Genomic DNA, 21,627 nt, shown 5'->3' with positions numbered 1-21,627 from the left:
TCCTGAGCCTTTTACAGACCATCAGGAGTGAAGCAGAGCAAAAAGGGTGGGAAACATGGGGGTGAATGTCTCTGTGGGCCTCACAGTGAGAGCTGTTTTCTCTACAGCAGGATTTAAAAAGAAATCAAAAAACAAAACAAAACAAAAAAAAATGGCCTTTATATTTTGTTGGAATATTTCAGTTTCAGTTCTCTGCTTGGCAGAGTCAGAAAAATGTGTAACTGAATCTATAAATTCTACTGAAAACCTATGACTGAAGCTGGGTAGAAGGCAGGAAAACTGGTGAGTTCTCTGTGTCTGTATACATGTGTATATATGTGTGTGTATGCACATATGTGTAAAACAAAATGCCAGTGCATATATATGAGTCCATTTAGTTATATATATAGATGATGATGCATGCAAGGAGTAGATGAGGAGCTGGAAGAGTTCACTCACTCTGTGTGTGAAGGAGAAGTGGGACATAGTAGAGATAACCATGTAGGTACCCAGGTCAGTGCAGGAGCAGAGGAGGCATGCCAGAGCAGCCATCCCTCCCAGCCTATGGTGAGACAGGAAGCTCAACCCATACACCCCTCAGAGATAAACAGTGGAACAAAAGTCTACCTGCAGCCTGTGGAGGACCCCATCCTCTCCTATACTAAACACAATCAGGATCAATAGAATATTTCCCTCCCACCCAACCCCCCGCTTCCATCTGCATTTTGTCCTTGGCAGCTTTGCTTCAGACAGAAGAGAAACTTTCAAGGAAAATAGTCTTGCAATATAGTGAGACAGATCCTATTTTATTTTCTGTTGAATTTGGGTTAATGAGAGAGAAAAAAAGAAGAGAAAGAAGCCTTGATAGTACACCTGGTCTATGGCTTTGATATGTTGGCTGAACATTGCCACCTTTTGGCAACAGCTTTGGTTCATTAGGCTCTGAATGTAACGAGTGTTGCTACATGAAGCTGTAATTTCTCTTGGATGCTTTAGACAGAGTGTTGTACAGAAAGTTTAATTTCACTGGAAGAAGCACATCTGTGGTGCTCAGGAAGACCATCTCCCTCCCCCCCCACCCCCACCCCCCCCACCCCCCAAAAAAATATTAGGAGTTTTTGTGGCAAATTAGGTTAGATAAAAGACTTATTAATCCATCTGACTTCACAGTTCTCACCACTATCACACTTTAAAGTAACATCACTTACAGGAAGAAGCATATTCAGATCAGTCATATGAGCCTCAGATTTCATGATGCTAACTGAATTCATATTATCTCTTGTGCTGTGTAAGCTCTCTGTCTTACAGGTCCTTCAGAGCTTTAAACCCGTCTGATACTTATGTTATGAAGTTTGAACTGTTTGAGGTTCTTCTTAGGTGTCTGTGAATATGCATGAAGTTCAGCTCCTTCATATAAACACCTGCACCTTGCACTCATATGGAAGGAACAGACAAATAAGGGTAGATGTTAAAATGTACTCATGCCCCTCAAAGAAACTTAGAGATGCTCACTAGGTTTGGCTTCCTCCCTATTAGCTATTCTCCACTGCTTTGGGGGAAAGATGACCTACAGTTTTCAGAGACAAGAAGGGAATTGATGCCATCTCTAGGTGAAGAAAGCAGGAATGCCATCTCTAGGTGAAGAAAGCAGGAATGTCATCTCATGCTTATCTCAGACTTTCTCAGGCCCTTGTGTTAACCTTGAGATCGGCAGGTTACTTGTCAGCTCTGGCTCAGGCTGAATCAGAGATAGCTTAGATGTCATTTATTAAAACTATCCCAGGGTGTTTTCTAAAGGCAGGTTGCATTCAGGATATATTCCAGGTGTACACTGAGTTCTCCAAGCCCATTGACTGTGCATGGCAAAGGATAACTAATTCAGTTGTAGCAGTCAGCCAGTCATACCCCAAGGATTGTTTGAGAAATCAGGTGTCTAGTATCATCTTGTATCACAAAGCTGGTGAGGGGTTTGGAGCACAAGCCCTATGAGGAAAGGCTGAGGGAGCTGGGGTTGCTTAGCCTGGAGAGGAGGAGGCTCAGGGGAGACCTTATTGCTGACTACAACTAACTGAAGGGAGGTTGTAGCTAGGTGGGGGTTGGTCTCTTCTCCCAGGCGACCAGCACCAGAACAAGAGGACACAGTCTCAAGCTGCAGCAGGGGAGGTTTAGGCTGGATGTTCTTCATAGAAAGTAATTGGCCATTGGAATGTGCTGCCCGGGGAGGTGGTGGAGTCACCATCACTGGAAGTGTTTAGGAAGAGACTGGCATGGTTTAGTTGATTAGATGGTGTTGGATGATAGGTTGGACTCAATGATCTTAAAGGTCTCTTCCAACCTGGTTAATTCTATTCTATTCTATTCTATTCTATTCTATTCTATTCTATTCTATTCTATTCTATTCTATTCTATTCTATTCTATTCTATTCTATTCTATTCTATTCTAGCTACAAAGTGGTCTTGGTTCACTACCACCTGAAAATTGCAGCAGATGCATGAAAAAAGGAGGAAACGTTGAACTGTAGTGGCCAAACAAAATGCACATTTGGTGAGAGAAGCAGCTCCATTGACTGTGCTGATGAAATCTCCCCTGAGATAAATGGAAATGTAGACATGTCCCATGTCTTTTTAAATGTATTGGGAGAAAATAGAGATTCACTGCTGGGCAGGGAAGGGTGAGGCACCTTTGGCATTGACATTTATTTCCTTGTTGAAATCAAATCATCATTTCACCCATTGCACTCACAGCAAGGCTGTGTGAGTCCACTCTCCTCTATCAGAGAGGAAAGTGAAGAACCTCCATACTCATGAAACTCAAGGCAATGAGAGCAGCTGGAGGGAAATGAACCTCAATCTAAAAGAAACTTGTAAAAGCATGAATAGCTGCCCTGACAAAATCTCCACTTTGCTAAATGAAGAAGAAAAGCCAAAAAGCATTCCTCATTTGTAAAGGAAACATATGGAATTAGTCTGTAAAAGGTCATGGTGTTTAGAGAAAAATGTATTTAACAAGCTGAGCAGTATCTGCACTTGCAAACGATACAGAAATGCCTTAATGGAAGTGGGCAAATAATTGACATTAATGGATGTTTGAACTTAAGACAAATTAATACTTAAAGACAAGTGAAACATATTCATGTGATGCATGTTTGCTATTAGAAAAGAAGAATATTCATTAAATGTAAAGCAGTCTAATCTACAACAAAGCTGAACAGTCAGCCTAAAGTGAGATTCATGTTGCCTTTCAGTTTTACCCTCCACAGCATAGCAATAACTTTGGAGTAGGGAATGGTTGCTTAAAAACAGTAGAAAAGAATTTAGCCCTCAGTTCTTTTAGCAATAACCACCAACTTATTTTTGGGGTGCTTTCTGCCAATGCTGTAATTGGTATGTGTGTGCATACCTATCTGCTATGATAAATTAGGCTCTTTTATAGCAATTTAAGGAATAATGAATGGAAGGTAGATTGTGAAAAATTATATATCAGGTGCAGCAATCAGTCAGCATCTAGCCAGCTTTTACATAGATCTCATTGCTATAGTAACAGGGACACAATGGTGAATACAATGGCTGCTTTAATTGAGACAAAACAGATGAGTTGCACAACTGCAATCATTTTTCTTTTAATGTGTTTCTGGAATCTTACACCACCACCAGATTTAGCAAAGATTAATTTCTGGCCCTTTCTGAGAAGCTAGATGTCGTTTGTAAATCTTAACTATAAATTCTTTGGCATTTTTGCTATCATCTTCTTTTGAAGGACGCAGCGTGGGCTCTCATTTTGTAACCAACCATAGTTTTTCATGGCAAAAAAAAAAAAACAAAAACAAGAGATGTGTCAGTCAGAACCATTTCAGCAGCACAATATGAGAGAAAGGAGATGAAAACCAACTCTCCATGCAATGAAAGGAAAAAGTATCACTGTTGCGATACCTTTCCTTCAGTGTTGCTAACAATATTTCATCTTAGAACTCTTTGACAGATTTTTAGATATGTAGTGCAGAATTATAGGGTCAACCAGGTTGGAAAAGACCTCAGAGGTCATCAAGTCCAACCTATTATCTCATACCTAACACCTCCTGACAACTAAACCATGGCTTCAAGTGCCACGTCCAATCCTTTTTTGAACACCTCCGGGGACGGGGACTCTACCACCTCTCTGGGTAGCACCTTCCAGTGGCCAATTACTCCTGCTGTGAGTAGTAGTCATCAATCAAAGGAAACTTTGCATGCTGTGAGCAGTGTAATTATACCTGAAATAATAAAAGATAGTGTTTCCATTGCAAGTGTTGAGATTTCTAGTGCCAACCAACACGGCCTGGGGAAAGTAGTTTTGCAACATCCAGGTGTGTGCTACTTCAGTGCAGCCATTTCAGTTAATTTAGAATCACTTAGCTGCTATGGTTTTAAACAGCAAAATCAAGGACCTTATCACCTATCTTATGTTTTCTCTTTCCCATAAAGAAATCATCATGATGAGATTTATATCATTAAACTCCCATATTTTTTTGGTGTGAGGTGTTACTGGTTATATTCTGTCATTGAAAGTATGATATGGAAACTACCCTCTGAAACACCTAACTGTTTGTCAGATCAGGGGCTGTGTTCATCAGTACAGTGTTCCTGTGACTTTACAAAACTCAAACCTTTTCAGTGTGATATATATAGAGATATATTTTTTTTTTCATTGTTATTATTTTTTATGACACTCTTACAATACAATGGAGACTGAGAGCTTCTGGTCAAGAGGGGAAACCCTCATAAATTGCTGTTTATGGGACAAGTATTAACATATGTGTGATTCACAGCCCAGGCTGGAACTGAAGAAATGATGCTGCAGAGAGCTTTTAGTGATTTATGAAGGCCTTTTACTGCACAGAGATTAGAATAGCTTCTGTAATACATTACACTGTTGCTGTATTTTAAGAGAATAGCTGAAGCCATTTTCAGATTCACATAATAGGGAAGTCTAAATGGTATAAAATGGTTAATTGGCATTTTTGTCAAAATAAAGAGCTAGTATAAAGGAATCTTATTTCCTTTTATCAGAGAATGAAATTTTAGATAGATATATATATATTTAAAAAATCATGGTGATTTAAAATTCAGACTCTTTTGAATGGATAATTGGCATTACAGAGTAACAGGAAATTGCTTTCTTTGTAAGTATGTATTAAAATCATTCTGATACACACAGTAATCTTCAGCTTTCTAAGTGGTCCAATGCACATTTCAATCAGGGAAATTTGCTTATCATCTACTCAAACAGAAAAAGATGGATTGCTCTTTTCTCTCTCCTCAGTGGTCTATCAAAATAATACTAAGAGAATTAGGGTAGTCAAGTAAATCGAGTTGGAAAATTAATATTCCTAATACTATTTCATCAAGCAGCATTAAGTGGTCTCTGGAGATTTCCCCAGCTGTAGCAGACACTGGATATATATTATTGGTGAAACTCCTTTCACCCATTGCATTTCTATCTTTTATGAAGAAACAAAACACAAAACCTCGATTATCTGATGTAAATCAGAGGTAACTTTAGTTAGCTGAAGATACAATGCTCTGGAACGAAGGTTCAGACTGCTAAGGATAACTATAGCCTTCAGAAGCAGCCAGCTTGAAGGGCCTACCCAGAGAGTACAAGTGGACAAGCTATTTAATACATAATAAGATGATTGACTGAAGCATCTGTTTGGCACAGCACAGTGATATAGAGATTGTATTATTCATCACATTGGAATAGCTGGAGGGGAGAAACAGTGTCTGTCAAGGGTTAGAACTGGGCCAGCCACTAGAAGAAAGACAGACACTCTGTGAACCCCACTCCCTTCCCAGAGGGGAAAAGAAAGAGTATAAGGGAGAAAAAGCCTGTGGATTGTAAAAGAAAACTAAAGCAGATTTAGTGAAAATAATATCAATAAAATGAAATATCCACAAATAAATACAAAATCAATATCAAATCCAGGCCTTCTGATGGCAATTAATCACCATCACCACTGATGCTACGGGAAAGTTCTCTGGGAATCCCAGTCTGGACGCAGCAGCAGATTGGAACCAGACTCAGGAGATGACTTCTGACACTGGATTCAGAAATGCCTGGATCAGGATAGAAGACAAAGCAGAGAGTCTTCCTCAGACATTGGCCATTGAAGAAGAGAACTTGACCTTTCTGGTCCCTCAGTTTTATAATGAATACAATCCCTTGTTGCCCAGTTTAGAGTCACCTGTCCTGTCCACTCCTCCCTGTAGGTCTGACCTCTTACTTACTGCGCCCCCAGCATAGGGCACAGATTGAGCAGTGATCTCAGTCTGCATAGGAGCAAGTAGAGCAAGTAGAGCAAGAGCCATTCTGCACACCAATCCCTGGCAGTAAGTGCAAACATCAAGTGTTATCACTGCTAGCAGCAGACACTGCCTGCAAAAAATATGTCATTTTCTTTCGAAAGTGCAGAGATTGAGCTGAAAGGTAAAGTCACTGAACAGAATTGGTTCTGGTCTAGCTCAAACCAGGACAGTGTCAAACACTGTTGAGAAAATGAGGTCCTTTTCTGTGTGCAAAATAGTTTCAAAAGAAGATCTGAATTAGATAATCTCCACCAGCTTGTTAGGCCTGCTACATTCTTTATTCTTTCCACCCTATCTGGAACAGAGCAGGTTGTCACTGCTTGTCATCTTCAGCAGCTTTCTGCAGAAATGTTCACTTTTCCCTTTGTGATCTTGATAGCACAATTCTGTGTCTATTACATGTTTCAGAGCGGCCTTTCTGCAGCATCTCTGCCTCTTATTTTGTGGTTTCCTCTATCATGACAGTCCTCCTGGATTGTGTCATCTGTGGTAGAAGAGAACTGAGCACCCAGGGGGTTTTAAATTCATTTCTTGTATGTTATCAGTTGATCATTAAACTTCCTGTGTAACAGGAGTGCGAGAAGAGGCAAATTCACAGCCAAAGCACCAGTTCACTAACCTGGTGTCTCAAGACTTTTGAAGAGCTCTAATCCTGCTGATTTGAATTAGGCATATTCATTCCAGGTAGGATGTCTAAATCCTTGGAGTGAAGAACCAAGCAGCTGCTCTTTTGCATGGGCTACCACAAAATCTGGAAAGAGCAGCAGAAACTATTTGGTGAAGGAAGAGCAGCTCTGTATACAAGGAGCCACATTAATCATGGGATAATTATATGGATGTTTGCAAACTGAGAGAGTGTTGTGTTCTTTCAGCCAGAAATTGATTTAATTTGATGATATTAAAAAATAATTAATCACCTTTTACAATTATGGGATTACTTTCATTCATTATTTTAAGTTATGCTCATGTGGACAGTAAGATCTGTCAAATATTATGTATCAAGAACTTTCTTTAAGGAACAGCAGGAAGTGACTAATACAAACACACAGTGAAACCATTTGGTTGTTTACACAGAGGAATCTTCCTCCAGATCTTTAATGGACTAATGCATGTTGAATTGTAATGGGGCTAATATGCTCAACACCTACTTAAGGAGAAGATGCAGGGTGCCTGATTTTTGCTCCCTCTTGGGTCTGAGAAAGCAATATATTGCCTACATGAAAGCATCTGTGACACTTTGATAGATAGTGAGCTGCAGCCAATGCATAATTGGATGATGCCAAGAGAAGCATCTGAAATTGCCTCTCAGAAGACATGCTTTAAAAGTCTATCACATTCAACAAACAGAACTGGGGGGAAAAAAATCTAGGCTTTGTTTCATCACTCATCCCACCCTCATCTTTTAAAACTAAACCAAGAGCTTTGTGTTTGTGGGAACTGAAAGGTCAATTTGTGGTGATGGAAAGGTCAAAGAGACCTTCTCCTGCTACTGGAATGTGTTATGTTCTAAGCATCTGTGCTATGTCAGCCCCAAGTATTTTTGTGTCAAAATAATGTAAGGGCCAGGGGAAACAATAACCTGAAATAGCATCAGTGCACATGTAAATGCATACATTTAGTGTCTTTTCCCCCCAGTAAATCAAATGTCCTGTAGCTGGGACCACACTTTTCTGTTATTTTATCAGCACCTTCATTCTTATTTACTTACAAGAACACAAAGCCTTTTTGGGTACCAGACACAGAACACATCCAACACTAGGTATTTAGAGGCTGGTTTCATTATCATATCTTAACCACAACATTTTTATCCTGCAGCTTCTTGCAGGACGTAAACCATAATAAAACTAATGCTGAAAAGGAAACAGAAAAAGGTGGAAAGAGAAAAGGCAAAGCGGAAAAGGAAGGAAGTGCTTGTGTTGATCTACAAGTTTCCTGCAGCATCTTATTCAGTTACTGAGACAGAATTCAGTTTCTTTTTCAGTGAGGAAAGCTGATGTTTGATGTAAAGGGTCTTTTCCTTTGAAAATAAAATCATCAGTCTTTAATACCAGAACTGGTGCTTCAGGTAGGGATGGATTGTTAAAGTAGCAACAACTGACACTATCACACACACACACAAAAAGAGGACTTGCTAACAACCATTACTTTGGTTAAATACTTGGATTTCTTTAGGTGTTTGGGCCAGAGAGACTCTGACTAAAAATTCCAGGAAAACATTAAATGGATAATGTTAATAGCTGGGTTTGATGGCATCCAAAAATCTTGACAATATTGGGATCTATGGGAACGTGCAAGCCTACTTCCACTCTTACAACACTGGGCAGCCACAAGACTGTCTGATTAATTGGGGGGCATATATCACTTGTAACACTGCTGAGTCTTCTGGGCAGAACAGACCTTCCTATGAGATTTCTGGGGATTTAATTTTCTTCCTAGAGTCTGTGGACAGCCCTAAACTTTTGTGTTTACTGTGGTAGAAGACTTGGGAATTCAGCTTCACATTTAGTAGGACTGGCAGCAGCAAAAAGCCGCCAGCACTATATACCTATATGCTCCTCAACACCATGAAAAGATGGAATAAGACAGAAGCCTTACAGGAAGGATGGAATGACATTTGGTTATGGAGAAAAGCTGGTTTACTAAGTCACCTTCAGAAATCCAGAAAGTGTCTTGTGAGGAAATGGCTTATTGCTCCATAGGCATTTTCAGTGATCTCCTGAAAGATGAGCACTGTTTAAGCAGTGCCCACAAAGCCAGATTTGAACCACTGCATTTTCCAGTGAGAAATGGCTCATTAGACAGTGTGGACTGTTAGATCATGAGCAGGGCCATGATGTGGCACTTAGAAATAAAAGCCTCTGCCAATCAAGGCCATTGTTTCTCCCTTACTACAGCTGGATGTAGTATTCACATCCACTAATCAGCGGCATCAAACCAGGATCTGTGGAGATAGATTCCTCTTCTTATATATTATTCATGGCATGCTATAAAACATTATGAAGTTATTTTAATTGCACTACAATTAAAATACCTGTTTCTGTGTACATAGATAAACATACAAAATGCATAACCTTAAATGAAGAAAGCTGTTGTCACTGTCTCTGCAACCATTAAGATGAGTGAATGGCTTCTAAAATTGTCATTTTTCTTTGAGCATTGCCCCACCTTTAACAAGTAGAAAAGCCTTTCCCTAAATGTTTGGTCATTTATATTCTTGGCTGAGGAGAACTGCAGAAAGAACAGCTATGCCTGGTTGGCAAAGTCCAACAGCCTCTGTCCAGATTCTTTGAGATATTCCACGCATGAAGAATGCTTAATACCAAATTTGCTTCTATGAGGGTTTTTGGCTTAGCAGAGTGACACATAATATGCTGAAATCAGAATACACATGTAAGGCTGCACTTTGAAAAACACAGCAATTGCAATATGCAGTTCAACCACAATACCAAGGGGACCTCTGTCACCTTCTCTATGATACCACCATCACGTTGGACATCCCCAGCCACCAGGGAGAAGTACATGGGTTGTAGCAGCTCACATCCATCGTTCTCTTTGCAGTTCTTTTGTTAGTTGTTCTTTCTTTTTTTACATTCTCTGTTGGGCTGAGCCACATGTACCTTTCCCCTATAATGTTCTTGCCAACTTTAATGAGACACTCCCTTTTAATGAACTCAGGAAGAAAAATTTACCCCACCAGCAGATCCACTCAGTTGTTGCTGTAGTCCCTTCATCCACTCAGTTGTTGCTGTAGTCCCTTCATCCACTCAGTTGTTGACAGCTGTTCACCTGAAACAAATGCCACCCCTGGTTTCCCTCTTTCCTTGCAACAACTATTGATTGTCAGTCACCTCCTACCTTGTCCCCTGTGCTTCTGGGGCACATTACCTTTGCTCAGCCCCTGTAAGGCTTTCCCCATTTTAAGGTTTTAGCAGTCCTGCAGGAAGAAAGTACTTTTGTCTCAGACTGAAAATGGGGTAAGTGTGGAAAACTGAGTTGGGTGATAGCAATTTAACAAAAAGATTCTCTTTTGGCAGTCAGGTATATCTGTGCAGCTCATCATGCACATCTGTGCAGCTCATCCTGCACCCAATGAATAAAAAAAAAATAGACATAATGAAACGAAATAACTGAGACAAATTTTGATTTTTAAAAACAACTTCTATTTTATTGGGCATAGCATTCAGTTTGATACTTCTTTTTAAGCATTTATTGGGGAGTGTGGTGATAGGATGAGGGGTAAGGGTTTCACACTGAAGGAGGGTAGATTAGGTTTTAGGAAGAAATTCTTTACTGTCAGGGTGATGAAGCACAGGAGGAGCAGGTTGCCCAGAGGAGCTGTGGATGGCCCATCCCTGCAAGTGTTCAAAGATAAGGTGGAAGGGGCAACCTGATCTACTGGCAGGTGTCCATGTCTGTGGCAGGGGAGTTGGAAAAAGGTTATCTTTAAGTTGCCTTCCAACCCATACCCTTCTGTGATTCTATGACGTTCTATTCATCTCGCTGTCTGTGTTATTACTCCAGCCACGGCCGTACAACAAAACAGAAAACTGAAGTACTAGTATGAAATCTTTGCTGATGAATTCTAGAGACTCTGCTAAGAATGGTAGCATAGTACTATTAAAATACTACCTCCAGTTCTACTCCCTTCAAGAAGGTTATGAATATATAAAAGAGAAATTACATAAGAGCCAATCTTACCCGTGGCTCGTTTCTCTCGGTGTTTGGGCAGCAAGGTAGGGTGCCTCCTGGTTTAAGTTTAACCTATGAATCTTTGAATGTTCCTGTGTAATTCCGTCTTCCCTGGAACCTGGTGAGAAAAGGAAACTGCATTGCCCTCAGTTTGCCCAGAACTCCAGCATTCTACATTAAAATAATGACTATTATCAAAAGCAGCCTGGCATCTCTTGCCTTAGCTCCATGGAACCACGGAGCAGACAACTGCGATGGATTTGCCCAAACAGCTATACTTTCCTGAGGGGCTGCCAGAACATCTCTATTGCCCTTTCAGAAGTCCCTGTAGATCAATAAAACTACTTACTAAGTTGATGCCTTCACTTATTTTCTCTGGAACTGGCAAAGAGCCTAAACTTGTACCACCACATTCAGCTTTGAAACCATGCAACGTCTTTATCTGAATATTTATAATGGAGGGGGCCGCTGAAGAAACAGTTGTAGAAGTTAGAGGACTCAAAATTTAGCTCCTGGGGTGGACAAATAAGAAATGTCTTGTTAATTTGCACTAATTTGTCACTCTATCATACAGAGAGACTAGAACTGTATACCCAAAATATTACTGATGGGTGTAGACTCCCAGAGGACACAAATGGCTGTGGATGTGGCCTGTTTAGCTATAATGTTTAAGTTTGAAAAGCAGGTGGCTACTGTCGTGGAATCAAAGAGTACTTCATATTGGAAGGAACCTCTTAAGATGAACTAACCCAACTCAAGACAAATATACTTCCAAAGGTAGATTCAAGTTTGGAGCTAGATTAGGCTGGTCAGTGTCTTGTTATATCAAGTTCTGAATTTCAAGGACATGGATGCCACAGCGAGTCCTGGCAATTTCTTCCAAAATTCATGCTACTATTTTCTAAGTCATTTACAATTAATTTAATACCTCCATGCTCAAGTGTGCGAGCTCGAGAGCAATTTCGCGTTGGTCGCATCCTAAAACGCAGTAAATGCTGCCATCTAATGGCCTTCGAGCAGTGAACGGAAGCTGTCGGCTCCTTTCAGCTCAAAGTTTCACCTCAAAAGCATCACTGGGCACCAAAGACACAAAAGGAATCCAAGCTGGCTAGAAGAAGGTCTTAAGCAGACCCACCAAGCATCTCTCCATCCCTCTGTCCCACATTGCTGACACTGAGTGCAAATTTCTGAGTTATCCTAAGAGGTCAATTTTGTTCTAAACAGAAGCTGGTTCTGGAAGTAATAAAGCTAGTTCAGGTTGTACTGTACCTGAACTCTTTTCTCTCTCAGAATTTGTGTGCTTTTATTTGTCCTTCAGATAGCTTCAGTGTGCCTATATCTGCCCTATTTTAGTAGCACAGAACAAGGAAATGATAGTAACAACTGATGATAGTTATGTCGTGTCGTTATAAATGATAGTTATGTCATGTAACAAACTGAGGATAGCCCTTAAACTCAGACCAAAATGCATTAAGCATCTGAACTCTTTATTGTAGAATCATAAACAGCCCTTTTAGTAGTTCTGAGGCCACAATGACGCTTCACCTGACCAACTTAAACTAGAAAAAAAGCCCAGTAAAAGTAATCTTAATGCACATCATTCGCACACGTTTCTTTTTTGTCAGCACCAACGAAATAAATACTTCCATTAACTTTAACAAATGTTGTCCCACAAGACAGAATAGAATAGAATAGAATAGAATAGAATAGAATAGAATAGAGTAGAGTAGAATAGAATAGAATAGGAGTAGAGTAGAGTAGAGTAGAGTGGAGTAGAGTAGAGTAGAGTAGAGTGGAGTAGAGTAGAGTAGAGTGGAGTGGAGTAGAGTAGAGTAGAGTAGAGTAGAGTAGAGTAGAGTAGAATAGAACAGAACAGAATAGAATAGAATAGAACAGAACAGGTTGGAAAAGATATACCATGAATTCCCTTTCAGATCACTAGGTAATACTTTCTTATGGCAGTAGGATGAAGTAAGTACATTGATGACATTTTATGTACAAGAATTCCTTTGATTTTCTGGAAACAGTACCTGTCAGGTAACAACCTTTGCTTTTGGTGACTATTATCATCATCATTTTCATACACTGAATGATACAAGGAATGAGCTATATACAGTTTTTAAGCACAGGCACATGAGGCTGGGACATTAAATCCATTTGGGTGCACGTGGAAAGACACCTCAACATTTTTAAGCACAAACAAACCCATCCAAAGGCACAGGGAGGAAGATGATCCCAAGCAACACAGAAAGTAGTGGCTGATTGTATTCAAGTGTCTTGAGTGAGACCTTTTATTTTTACAGAAAATGCAGTAATTATTTGGTTTTGCTACCAGTGTTGCACACCAGGCTGTATCTCTAAAGAGCTATGCGTTGTTCTACAGCCTTCTGCACTGTGCATCATAGTGCAGTTGCAACTGATCTTTTACAGATTTCTTCTGTAAACACAGAAATAGGAAGCAATACAAAAAACAAAAGAGACAAGTGTGGAACAACTAACTCACCTATTCTAGTAGTTGGGGAGGGGGGGGATAAAAAAATCCATGGTTTCATTTTCCTTTAATATTTATGACACGGATGCACAAATCTTGTTTTAAGGAGCATTGGCAAAACTGAACAACCACACCACCCAAAGGCTGCCATCATGGTTCTAAATTTAGAATGGCACATCAGAAATAGAAATGTTTCCTCCATCTGAACATAACTGCTACTGGCTTGAACAAAAATGCTGCAGCCTGGGGCAGCCTTACATGCCCACGTTGGTATCGCTATCTGTTTCAACAATGCCATCATAACATAAAGGGAGAGAGATGGAAGATGTAGTCCGTGATTTGTCTAGCTTCCTACCACTATATTCATTAGGCATTGATGCAATGAGACTTTCCCTCTCACGTGTTCCTTCTCCAAAGTCAGCGCTGCTGTATCGTTTCTGAGGGTGCAAGAGAGATTTGTTCTTAAAGGAACGCTGCACCAAATACCTCCTGAAGGCCCTCTGAATAACAAGAGCTGATACCTCCTCTTGTTTCCTTTTAAGGGTAGTGGTAATTGGCTTGTAAGAAATTTTAGATGGATTGGAAGCCATAAATTTTTCTTCCATGTGCAATTCAAGACCATCCAAATCTCCAGACTCTCCCAAGACCCTTTTGGTGAAGGCAAGCAAGATATCCAAGCAGTGGATCTTATCTCCACTAACTATAGGGAGGTCCATGGATATGAGCTGAATTTTATTAGGCTTTGGAATGCGTAAGGGCTCTGACAGAGCATCTGCAAAGTCTGGGAGAGCAGAATATTCAATAAACTGTGTTGCCTGAGGATCAAATTTTCCCCAGGTTTCATAAAACATGTCAAAGTCATCCTCACAAAGAGGATCTGTGCTTTCTTCAGTGGCAACACTGAAGTTCTCTAAAATGACAGCTATGTACATATTTACAACAATAAGGAATGATATGATGACATAGCTTACAAAGAACAAAATGCCCACCCCTTTATTTGTGCAGTTGTTTCTCTGTTCATTTGTTAAATTCAAGTTGGGAGCACATGAATTAGAGCTTTTCAACACAGGGACCAGAAGACTATCCCAGCCAGCTGATGTCGTAATTTGGAAGAGACAGAGCATGCTGCTGTCAAAGGTTTGAAAGTTGAAGAGGTTGTCGATCCCACCTTCCCAGCCAACACAGGCAAAGTTTGCCATGCCCACAATGGCATAAATGAACATAACCAGGAAAAGCAAAAGGCCAATGTTGAAGAGTGCAGGGAGAGACATCAGTAGTGCGAAAAGGAGAGTCCGGATTCCTCTAGCTCTTCGAATTAACCGCAGGATCCGGCCAATTCGTGCCAAACGAAAAATTCTCAAGAGTGTAGGAGAGAAGAATCTTTTAAAGGCTTCAGAAAGTCCAATACCTTTGAAATGAAAGAGAAAGCAAAATGTAGTCAAGCCATACCAGCAGAATTCCCTATCTACATCCACTTTGTTATACTCTGTTCTTCTACAGGCCTGAGAGACACACTGTGTGCAAGGCTTTCATTAATGCCCATTACTTGAACAACATCAGAGAAGAGCAAGAAGAAAATAAAGGAAAATTGTCTTGCACTATTTATCCTCCATTACACCTCATTCTATGGTTCTACAATCAGAGGAGTGACAGAATAGTAATGTAAATGATCACAAACAGAAGATTTAAGAAGTCAGCAATTTTCTGGCATGCATGGGACAGCAAAGGGATGCTGTGCTTAGGGATGAAGCAGAGAGACCAGGTTTTCTTTTCTGCCATTTATTCTATGGCATAACCTGAGCCCAGGTAGGAAGCATAGATCAAGCAGTGTACCAGAAACAGAGGTTATGTATGACCCTTTGTAGAGGAAATTATAAGCATATAGCAAAACCACTTTTAGTAAGATTTTTTTACACAGTCACAAAGAGTAGCCCAGGTTTAAAACTGTGCTGAGCAATTAAGTTTTCCTAAGCTTTCTAAATCAGCCCTCAGGATCTTATTTTCTTCTAGAAGAAAGTCCTGAAAAATGGAATACATCTTTCCCATTTTTCATACAAATGTATTTTTAACCTGAGCTTACTTTTACTTGGGAAACAACAGTTGGTGTGATTACATGTAAGTCAAAAGCATAACAAAGTCAGACAGTTTAAGCACAGTAACTTACAAAATATGTTACTGCATTAAATTCCCATCCTTACTGACTACAACTCTGCTTCATCCCTAAGTACAGAATCCTTTTACTATCCCATGCAACCCAGAAAAATACCTTTTAGCACTCTGAAAGAAAATATAAGGGAAACCAAAAATCCATCATTTTAGAACAAATCACTTAGCACATGGTTTGGAAAAGTACAGTGAATCTGGAATTTGTTCACCAGACACATGTTAAGTGGTTATTTTATACTGAAATTTAGCTCAGATTACCTGAGCTCATAAAGATTGATACTTACTAACTAGTGAAAGGACCACAACAGCTAAATCAAATATGTTCCAGCCACTGGTGAAGAAGTATTGCCTTAAGGCTAGTATCTTGATGACACATTCGGCAGTAAATACTGCCACAAAAAAATAGTTGATTTTATTCAGAACCTTCCTGACGTCCTCCTGGTTAATTTCTGCCATCATAACAACCATGTTTAGACAGATGAAGACCACAATGGTAATGTCAAATGCTTTGTGTGATACTATATCAAACAGTAGTCCTTGGAACGCATTCTGTGGAGGGAAGGAGAAGAACTGCTTAATGCTACTTCTAAGACTCATGAAACACTCAAATATTAATCAGTAATATGTGCTTAGAAATAGAATTTAAGAGGATATAAATTTAACTGCAAGCTACTAGAAGCATTGTTAGGTGATTTCTTTAGACCTGCAAAGAAAACAGTACCTGGCTAAGTATTTTCAGGTATCATGCAACCACATTTTATACAGCAGGAAAACACTCAGAGCCCATTGTGATTGCTCCTTTAATAGATTAATAATACTTGGTGAAGCAGATATTTCAGAATAAGCAATTCTAATTAAAATGTCATAAGCAAGGAAAACTCTGAATAGTTGCTGTGTGAAAACAAGCCTGGAATTAAATTTAAGAAACTAATAATAACTAAAGCAGAAGATTAGAAGGAAAGAGCAGCCATGGGCCATTATCACCTGCAGTAATCCAACCAAGCTGAAGTAATACCACGTAACTTAACCGACCAAGATCACACTGTGAATATCAAATACTGAATATGAGCCTTTATGGATAGGTTGTACAACTGGATGGCTGATAAACAGACAGGAAATTTCCTCAACTGATACCCACATAGATTGTATTAGATGAAATTAAGAAAATGAGAGTAAATTGTAAACACTAAGCTGAGTGAGAAAGATGATGTTCTCTAATGAGAAGCTTATTTCCAGTTGCCTGGCTACTGGAAATCATCACCTTTATATCTCCTACCATATTCTGCTAAAGATGGTCTCACCAATGGTCTTGGGATGGGTTTTTGAGGTTTCTTGGATCCAAGTTTCTTTAGGGCATTATAGTATTTTTTCTGTTCCTCGGTCAAAAATAGATCTTTTCCACCTAAGTAAAGAAAACTGTCATTCAGCTGAAGTTTAAGCAGTCAGTTGAATAAACACCACCAATTGTAAGTAAAAACAAAACAAAACAAAGTTAAAACTGTCATGACTGGGATCTATGAGAGCGCAGAGATACAGCCTCAAACTGCACCAGGGCAAGTTTAGGCTCGAGGTGAGGAGGAAGTTCATCACAGAGAGAGTTGTTAGCTGTTGGAATGTGCTGCCCAGGGAGGTGGTGGAGTCACCATCCCTGGAGGTGTTCAAAAAGGGGATTGGACATGGCACTTGAAGCCATGGTTTAGTAGTCATGAGGTCTGTGGTGACAGGTTGGACTTGATGATCTTTGAGATCTTTTCCAACCTTATTGATTCTATGATTCTATGAAAATGCCTTCACAATTCCTCCTTTCCCCCTTTTCTTTGAAAAGATGTACTGCAGAAAGCTGCTCAGGGTGTGCTCACGAAAGTGCAGTCTAGGCAGTGCACCTTGAGTCAGTTTCCTCACCTGTGATAGCCTTTCTGAAGTTTTACACATCTATTTCATGTTTTTTAAATGACCCAGGACTCATTAACAATGAGAATAATTCCAATCTATATTTCTGGGAAAAGTAGGAACAGAAATGCCTTGCTGGGCAAATAAACAGAGGATTATGAATAAGCACTTGAGGATTCAATTCGACACGTTGTGGGATGGAGGTCCTGATTACAAATTTCTGGTGCTCATTACCATCTACACCACCTGAATTGCTTAGCAATCACTTTGAACTGAGTATTCAGCAGAAGCCACTCATCATAAAAGCACTGAATGATTAGCACTTTGTGAAACACACTTTAAGTTCTGTTCTGCACTTTGGCAGAATCACTCTGTCAAGACCTCTGAAACTCAGTTTCATTTCACTACATGGCGTCTCATTGAAAATCCCCAAGAAGTGGCAAAGAAATTAGCAAGGAAAAAAAAATGGCTAATTACAGCATGCACTGGGGAAAGCTGTTACGTTCACGTCAGCTTCTAGCAAGTGTTCAGACTCATAAACTACTTAACCAGCATAGTTTCTGTCTGTTGGGATTATTATCATTTCCTTTCATAACAAAGTCCCAATTAGAGTGAAGCTGGACTGTTGTTCCTCAGCCCCTACACATCCTTTCTCTGTTCAGATGCAGAGGTCAGAATAACTTCTGGTGGGCCTTATTTCTACCTATCTCTACCAAGGGCATTAATTCTTTGACCCTTGGTGCGTAAGTCAGCCTATGGAAACAATAAATGGCTCCTAAAGAGATTCTGTCTTCCCAGTGTGAACCTTGAAATTGTAAACCTGGTGTTGGGAATCTGCTTTTCTGGCATTTTTTTAATGAGTAAGATGCTAATTTGTTTTGAGACTTCCAAGTGGATTAACTGACTCAATTTCTCATGATATTCTGGATATTTAAGCCCCTAAATGAATCAGGGAGAAAACTCAATTGACAAACAAACTTGGCAGAGAGAAGCAGAACTCTGACAGGGAATGTTGACTGTTGCTTTTATTTTACTATTGCATTTTCCATTCAGAGATTTTTGCCTGATTAAAAAGAACAGAGAATCTTAACAATCATGAGGAGAGAAGTGTAAGCAGTCAGTGCTCCATGGGCTTTAGGAAGGTTTTACTTTCCTAAATGCCCTCTTCCTGGGGCCTCAATGCAGAAAGCTTTAAATTCATCATTTACTTCATAAATATGGAAAGGGTGAGTGCCAAGAGGATGGAGTTAGGCTCTTCTCAGTGATGCCCAATGATAGGACAAGGGACAATGGGTGGAGGTTGAGGCCTAGGAAGTTCCATGGAAACATGTGGAAAAAAATTGTCACTGTGAGGGTGACAGAACACTGGAGCAGGCTGCCCAGGGGGGCTGTGGAGTCTCCCTCTCTGGAGACATTCAAAGTCTGCCTGGATGCAATCCTGTGTGATCTACTCTAGATGATCCTGCTCTGGCAGGGGGGTTGGACTGGATCATCTTTTGAGGTCCCTTCCAACCCCTGACATTCTGTGATTCATTGTCAAGAACATTTTTAAAATACAGGTAGTTTTAGAAGCAGCTCTGATTAGCAAGATCTTTCCAAGCTTCTTTACCAGGAAAGCAATGGCTGCCTCTTCCATGAGCAAGAGTGGGGTTTTGATTAGTGTTGCCACATTTGTCAGGTGTTTACTCACAGCCAAAAAGACTGCTCTCCAAAGTAAATCTTCAAAGCAGAAGAACACCAATCCATTCTCTTGTAGGAAAGTCTAAATAACCTTTTTTTTTTAGCTTCTTTTTTCTAAAACTACCCTCTTCTTCCTCCCCACCCTCCCACTTGGAACAAATGAAGGGCTTGGCATGAGAACAGAATTCACATGTAAATTACTGAAAGCTCGGTATCTAAATGTTATTGTCAAAACTTGGTAGAATAGAATAGAATAGAATAGAATAGAATAGAATAGAATAGAATAGAATAGAATAGAATAGAATAGAATAGAATAGAATAGAATAGAACAGGACAGGACAGGACAGGACAGGACAGGATAGGATAGGATAGGATAGGATAGGATAGGATAGGATAGGATAGGATAGAAAAGAATAAACCAGGTTGGAAAAGACCTTTGAGATCATCGACTCCAACCTATCATCCAACACTATCTAATCAACTAAACCATGACACCAAGCACTCCATCCAGTCTCTTCCTAAACACCCCCAGTGATGGTGACTCCACCACCTCCCTGGGCAGCACATTCCAATGGCAAATCACTCTTTCTATGAAGAACTTCTTCCTAACATTCAGCCTAAATCTCCCCTGGCACAGCTTGAGACTGTGTCCTCTTATTCTGGTGCTGGCAGCCTGGTAGAAGAGACCAACCCCCACCTGGCTACAACCTCCCTTCAGGTAGTTGGAGACAGTATCTAAACATTATTTTAAATGTCTCCAGTCAAACAGTTATCTGAGTATGTCACACATCTAGAAGGCAAACCAGCATTCACATAATCAAATTGGGATTAGAAGAGAGCCTGAATTAGCTTATGTGGTACTTATCTTTTTCCTTTGTTGGTTAAAATTGCTGATAACCACTCCAATGAAAAGGTTCAGCATGAAGAACGATCCAAAAATAATGAAAATCACAAAATACAAATACATGGCTAAGAATGCTTCAAACTTTGGCTGTTCATCCACCTGTTAAAAACAAATTATCAACATTAAAATGATGTTGGTATAAAACAGATAATCACAGGTCTGTCATTTCCAGTTTATAATAGCAAATCTTTTTATTGTCAGGAGGCATAAATTATTTCTATGCATTCTAACCTTTATTTAGATGTACAAGTAGAACAAATATCTTGTTCTGTCCTGCTTATAAAGATAATTACAAACAAAGATATATAGGCAAATCCAACTCTAGCAAATTCTTATCTAATAAGAATCACAGAATCACAGAATCATCAAGGTTGGAAGAGACCTCAAAGATCATCAGGTCCAACCTGTCACCACAGACCTCATGACTAAACCATGGCACCCAGTGCCACATCCAATCCCCTCTTGAACACCTCCAGGGATGGTGACTCCACCACCTCCCTGGGCAGCACATTCCCACAGCTAACAACTCTCTCTGGAAGAACTTTCTCCTCACCTCCAGCCTAAACTTCCCCTGGCACAGCTTGAAACTGTGTCCTCTTGTTCTGGTGCTGGTTGCCTGGGAGAAGTGACCAAACCCCTCCTGGCTACAACCACCCTTCAGGTAGTTGTAGACAGCAATAAGGTCTCCCCTGAGCCTCCTCTTCTCCAGGCTAAGCAGCCCCAGCTCCCTCGGCCTCTCCTTACAGGGCTTGTACTCGAGGCCTCTCCCCAGGCTCACTGCCCTTCTCTGGACATGTTCAAGAGCCTCAATGTCCTTCTTAAACTGAGGGGCCCAGAACTAGACAATCAGAAGTCATGCTTTGAATGCCTAGATTAGAAAAGCAGCTCAGCCAAAGCATAATGGTGAACCACCATCCCCTTGAATGCTTTCCCAGAGAACCTTTAAAAGGCCACCTCACTATGATCAGTCCTACGAGGAGGTCTCTTTTTAATCAGCAACTATTTCACTACATTCAGGAGAAGAGCACTTAAAGGGAAAAAGGAAAATTCATATTAAATAAAACATTAAAAATAAAAGTTTAAACACATTATGCTGTTGAGAGAGTGAGGAACAGCACATGGAAATGGGGAAGAAATGATGATGATGTCAAACAGAAATGACTGCTAGGGATGCATGCCATTGTAATGCTACAGTGGTACACATGTGAAAAAGAAGGATATTTGCTTCAGAGGCACAAACCTTTCAAGAATTCTGAATACTGTTCCCAGAACAGACTTGTCCAAAACTAGCAACATCCTGTCCAAAACTAGCAACATCCTGCCCTCTGCATTCTCAATACCATAAGGTTTTTTGTGTGGTGTCACTCTATTTCCACCATTTTTCTTTTCTCTAAGCCCCAGCCCTTTGGTACCCCAAGGATTCTTGTTTCACTGCACAGTTTGATGCAATCACCTGCTCGTATTTTGTGACTTGATATTGCAAACA

General features: G+C 40.1%; 1 protein-coding gene across 1 annotated transcript in view; it reads right to left on the bottom strand.

Annotated features, from left to right (window-relative positions):
- Positions 1–12,544: 12,544 nt before the first annotated feature.
- The window catches only part of LOC137444862 (sodium channel protein type 5 subunit alpha-like), a 39,176-nt gene continuing 30,093 nt past the window's right edge, over positions 12,545–21,627 (bottom strand). Inside the window, exons 24-27 of the mRNA XM_068145941.1 lie at positions 20,099–20,240; positions 16,969–17,069; positions 15,952–16,216; positions 12,545–14,909 (exon numbers count right to left, since the gene is read on the bottom strand). Of these exons, the coding sequence (XP_068002042.1) occupies positions 13,756–14,909; positions 15,952–16,216; positions 16,969–17,069; positions 20,099–20,240 (1,662 nt within the window). The 3' untranslated portion in view covers positions 12,545–13,755. The remainder of the gene's footprint in view (positions 14,910–15,951; positions 16,217–16,968; positions 17,070–20,098; positions 20,241–21,627) is intronic.

This window comes from Melanerpes formicivorus, unplaced genomic scaffold (genome assembly GCF_026170545.1).
Source record: "Melanerpes formicivorus ecotype bairdi unplaced genomic scaffold, bMelFor1.0.p_v2 SCAF_13, whole genome shotgun sequence".
In the NCBI taxonomy this organism is placed as follows: domain Eukaryota; kingdom Metazoa; phylum Chordata; class Aves; order Piciformes; family Picidae; genus Melanerpes; species Melanerpes formicivorus.
The sequence above is the reverse complement of the archived record's forward strand: the minus strand, read 5'-3'. Positions and strand labels throughout refer to the sequence as shown.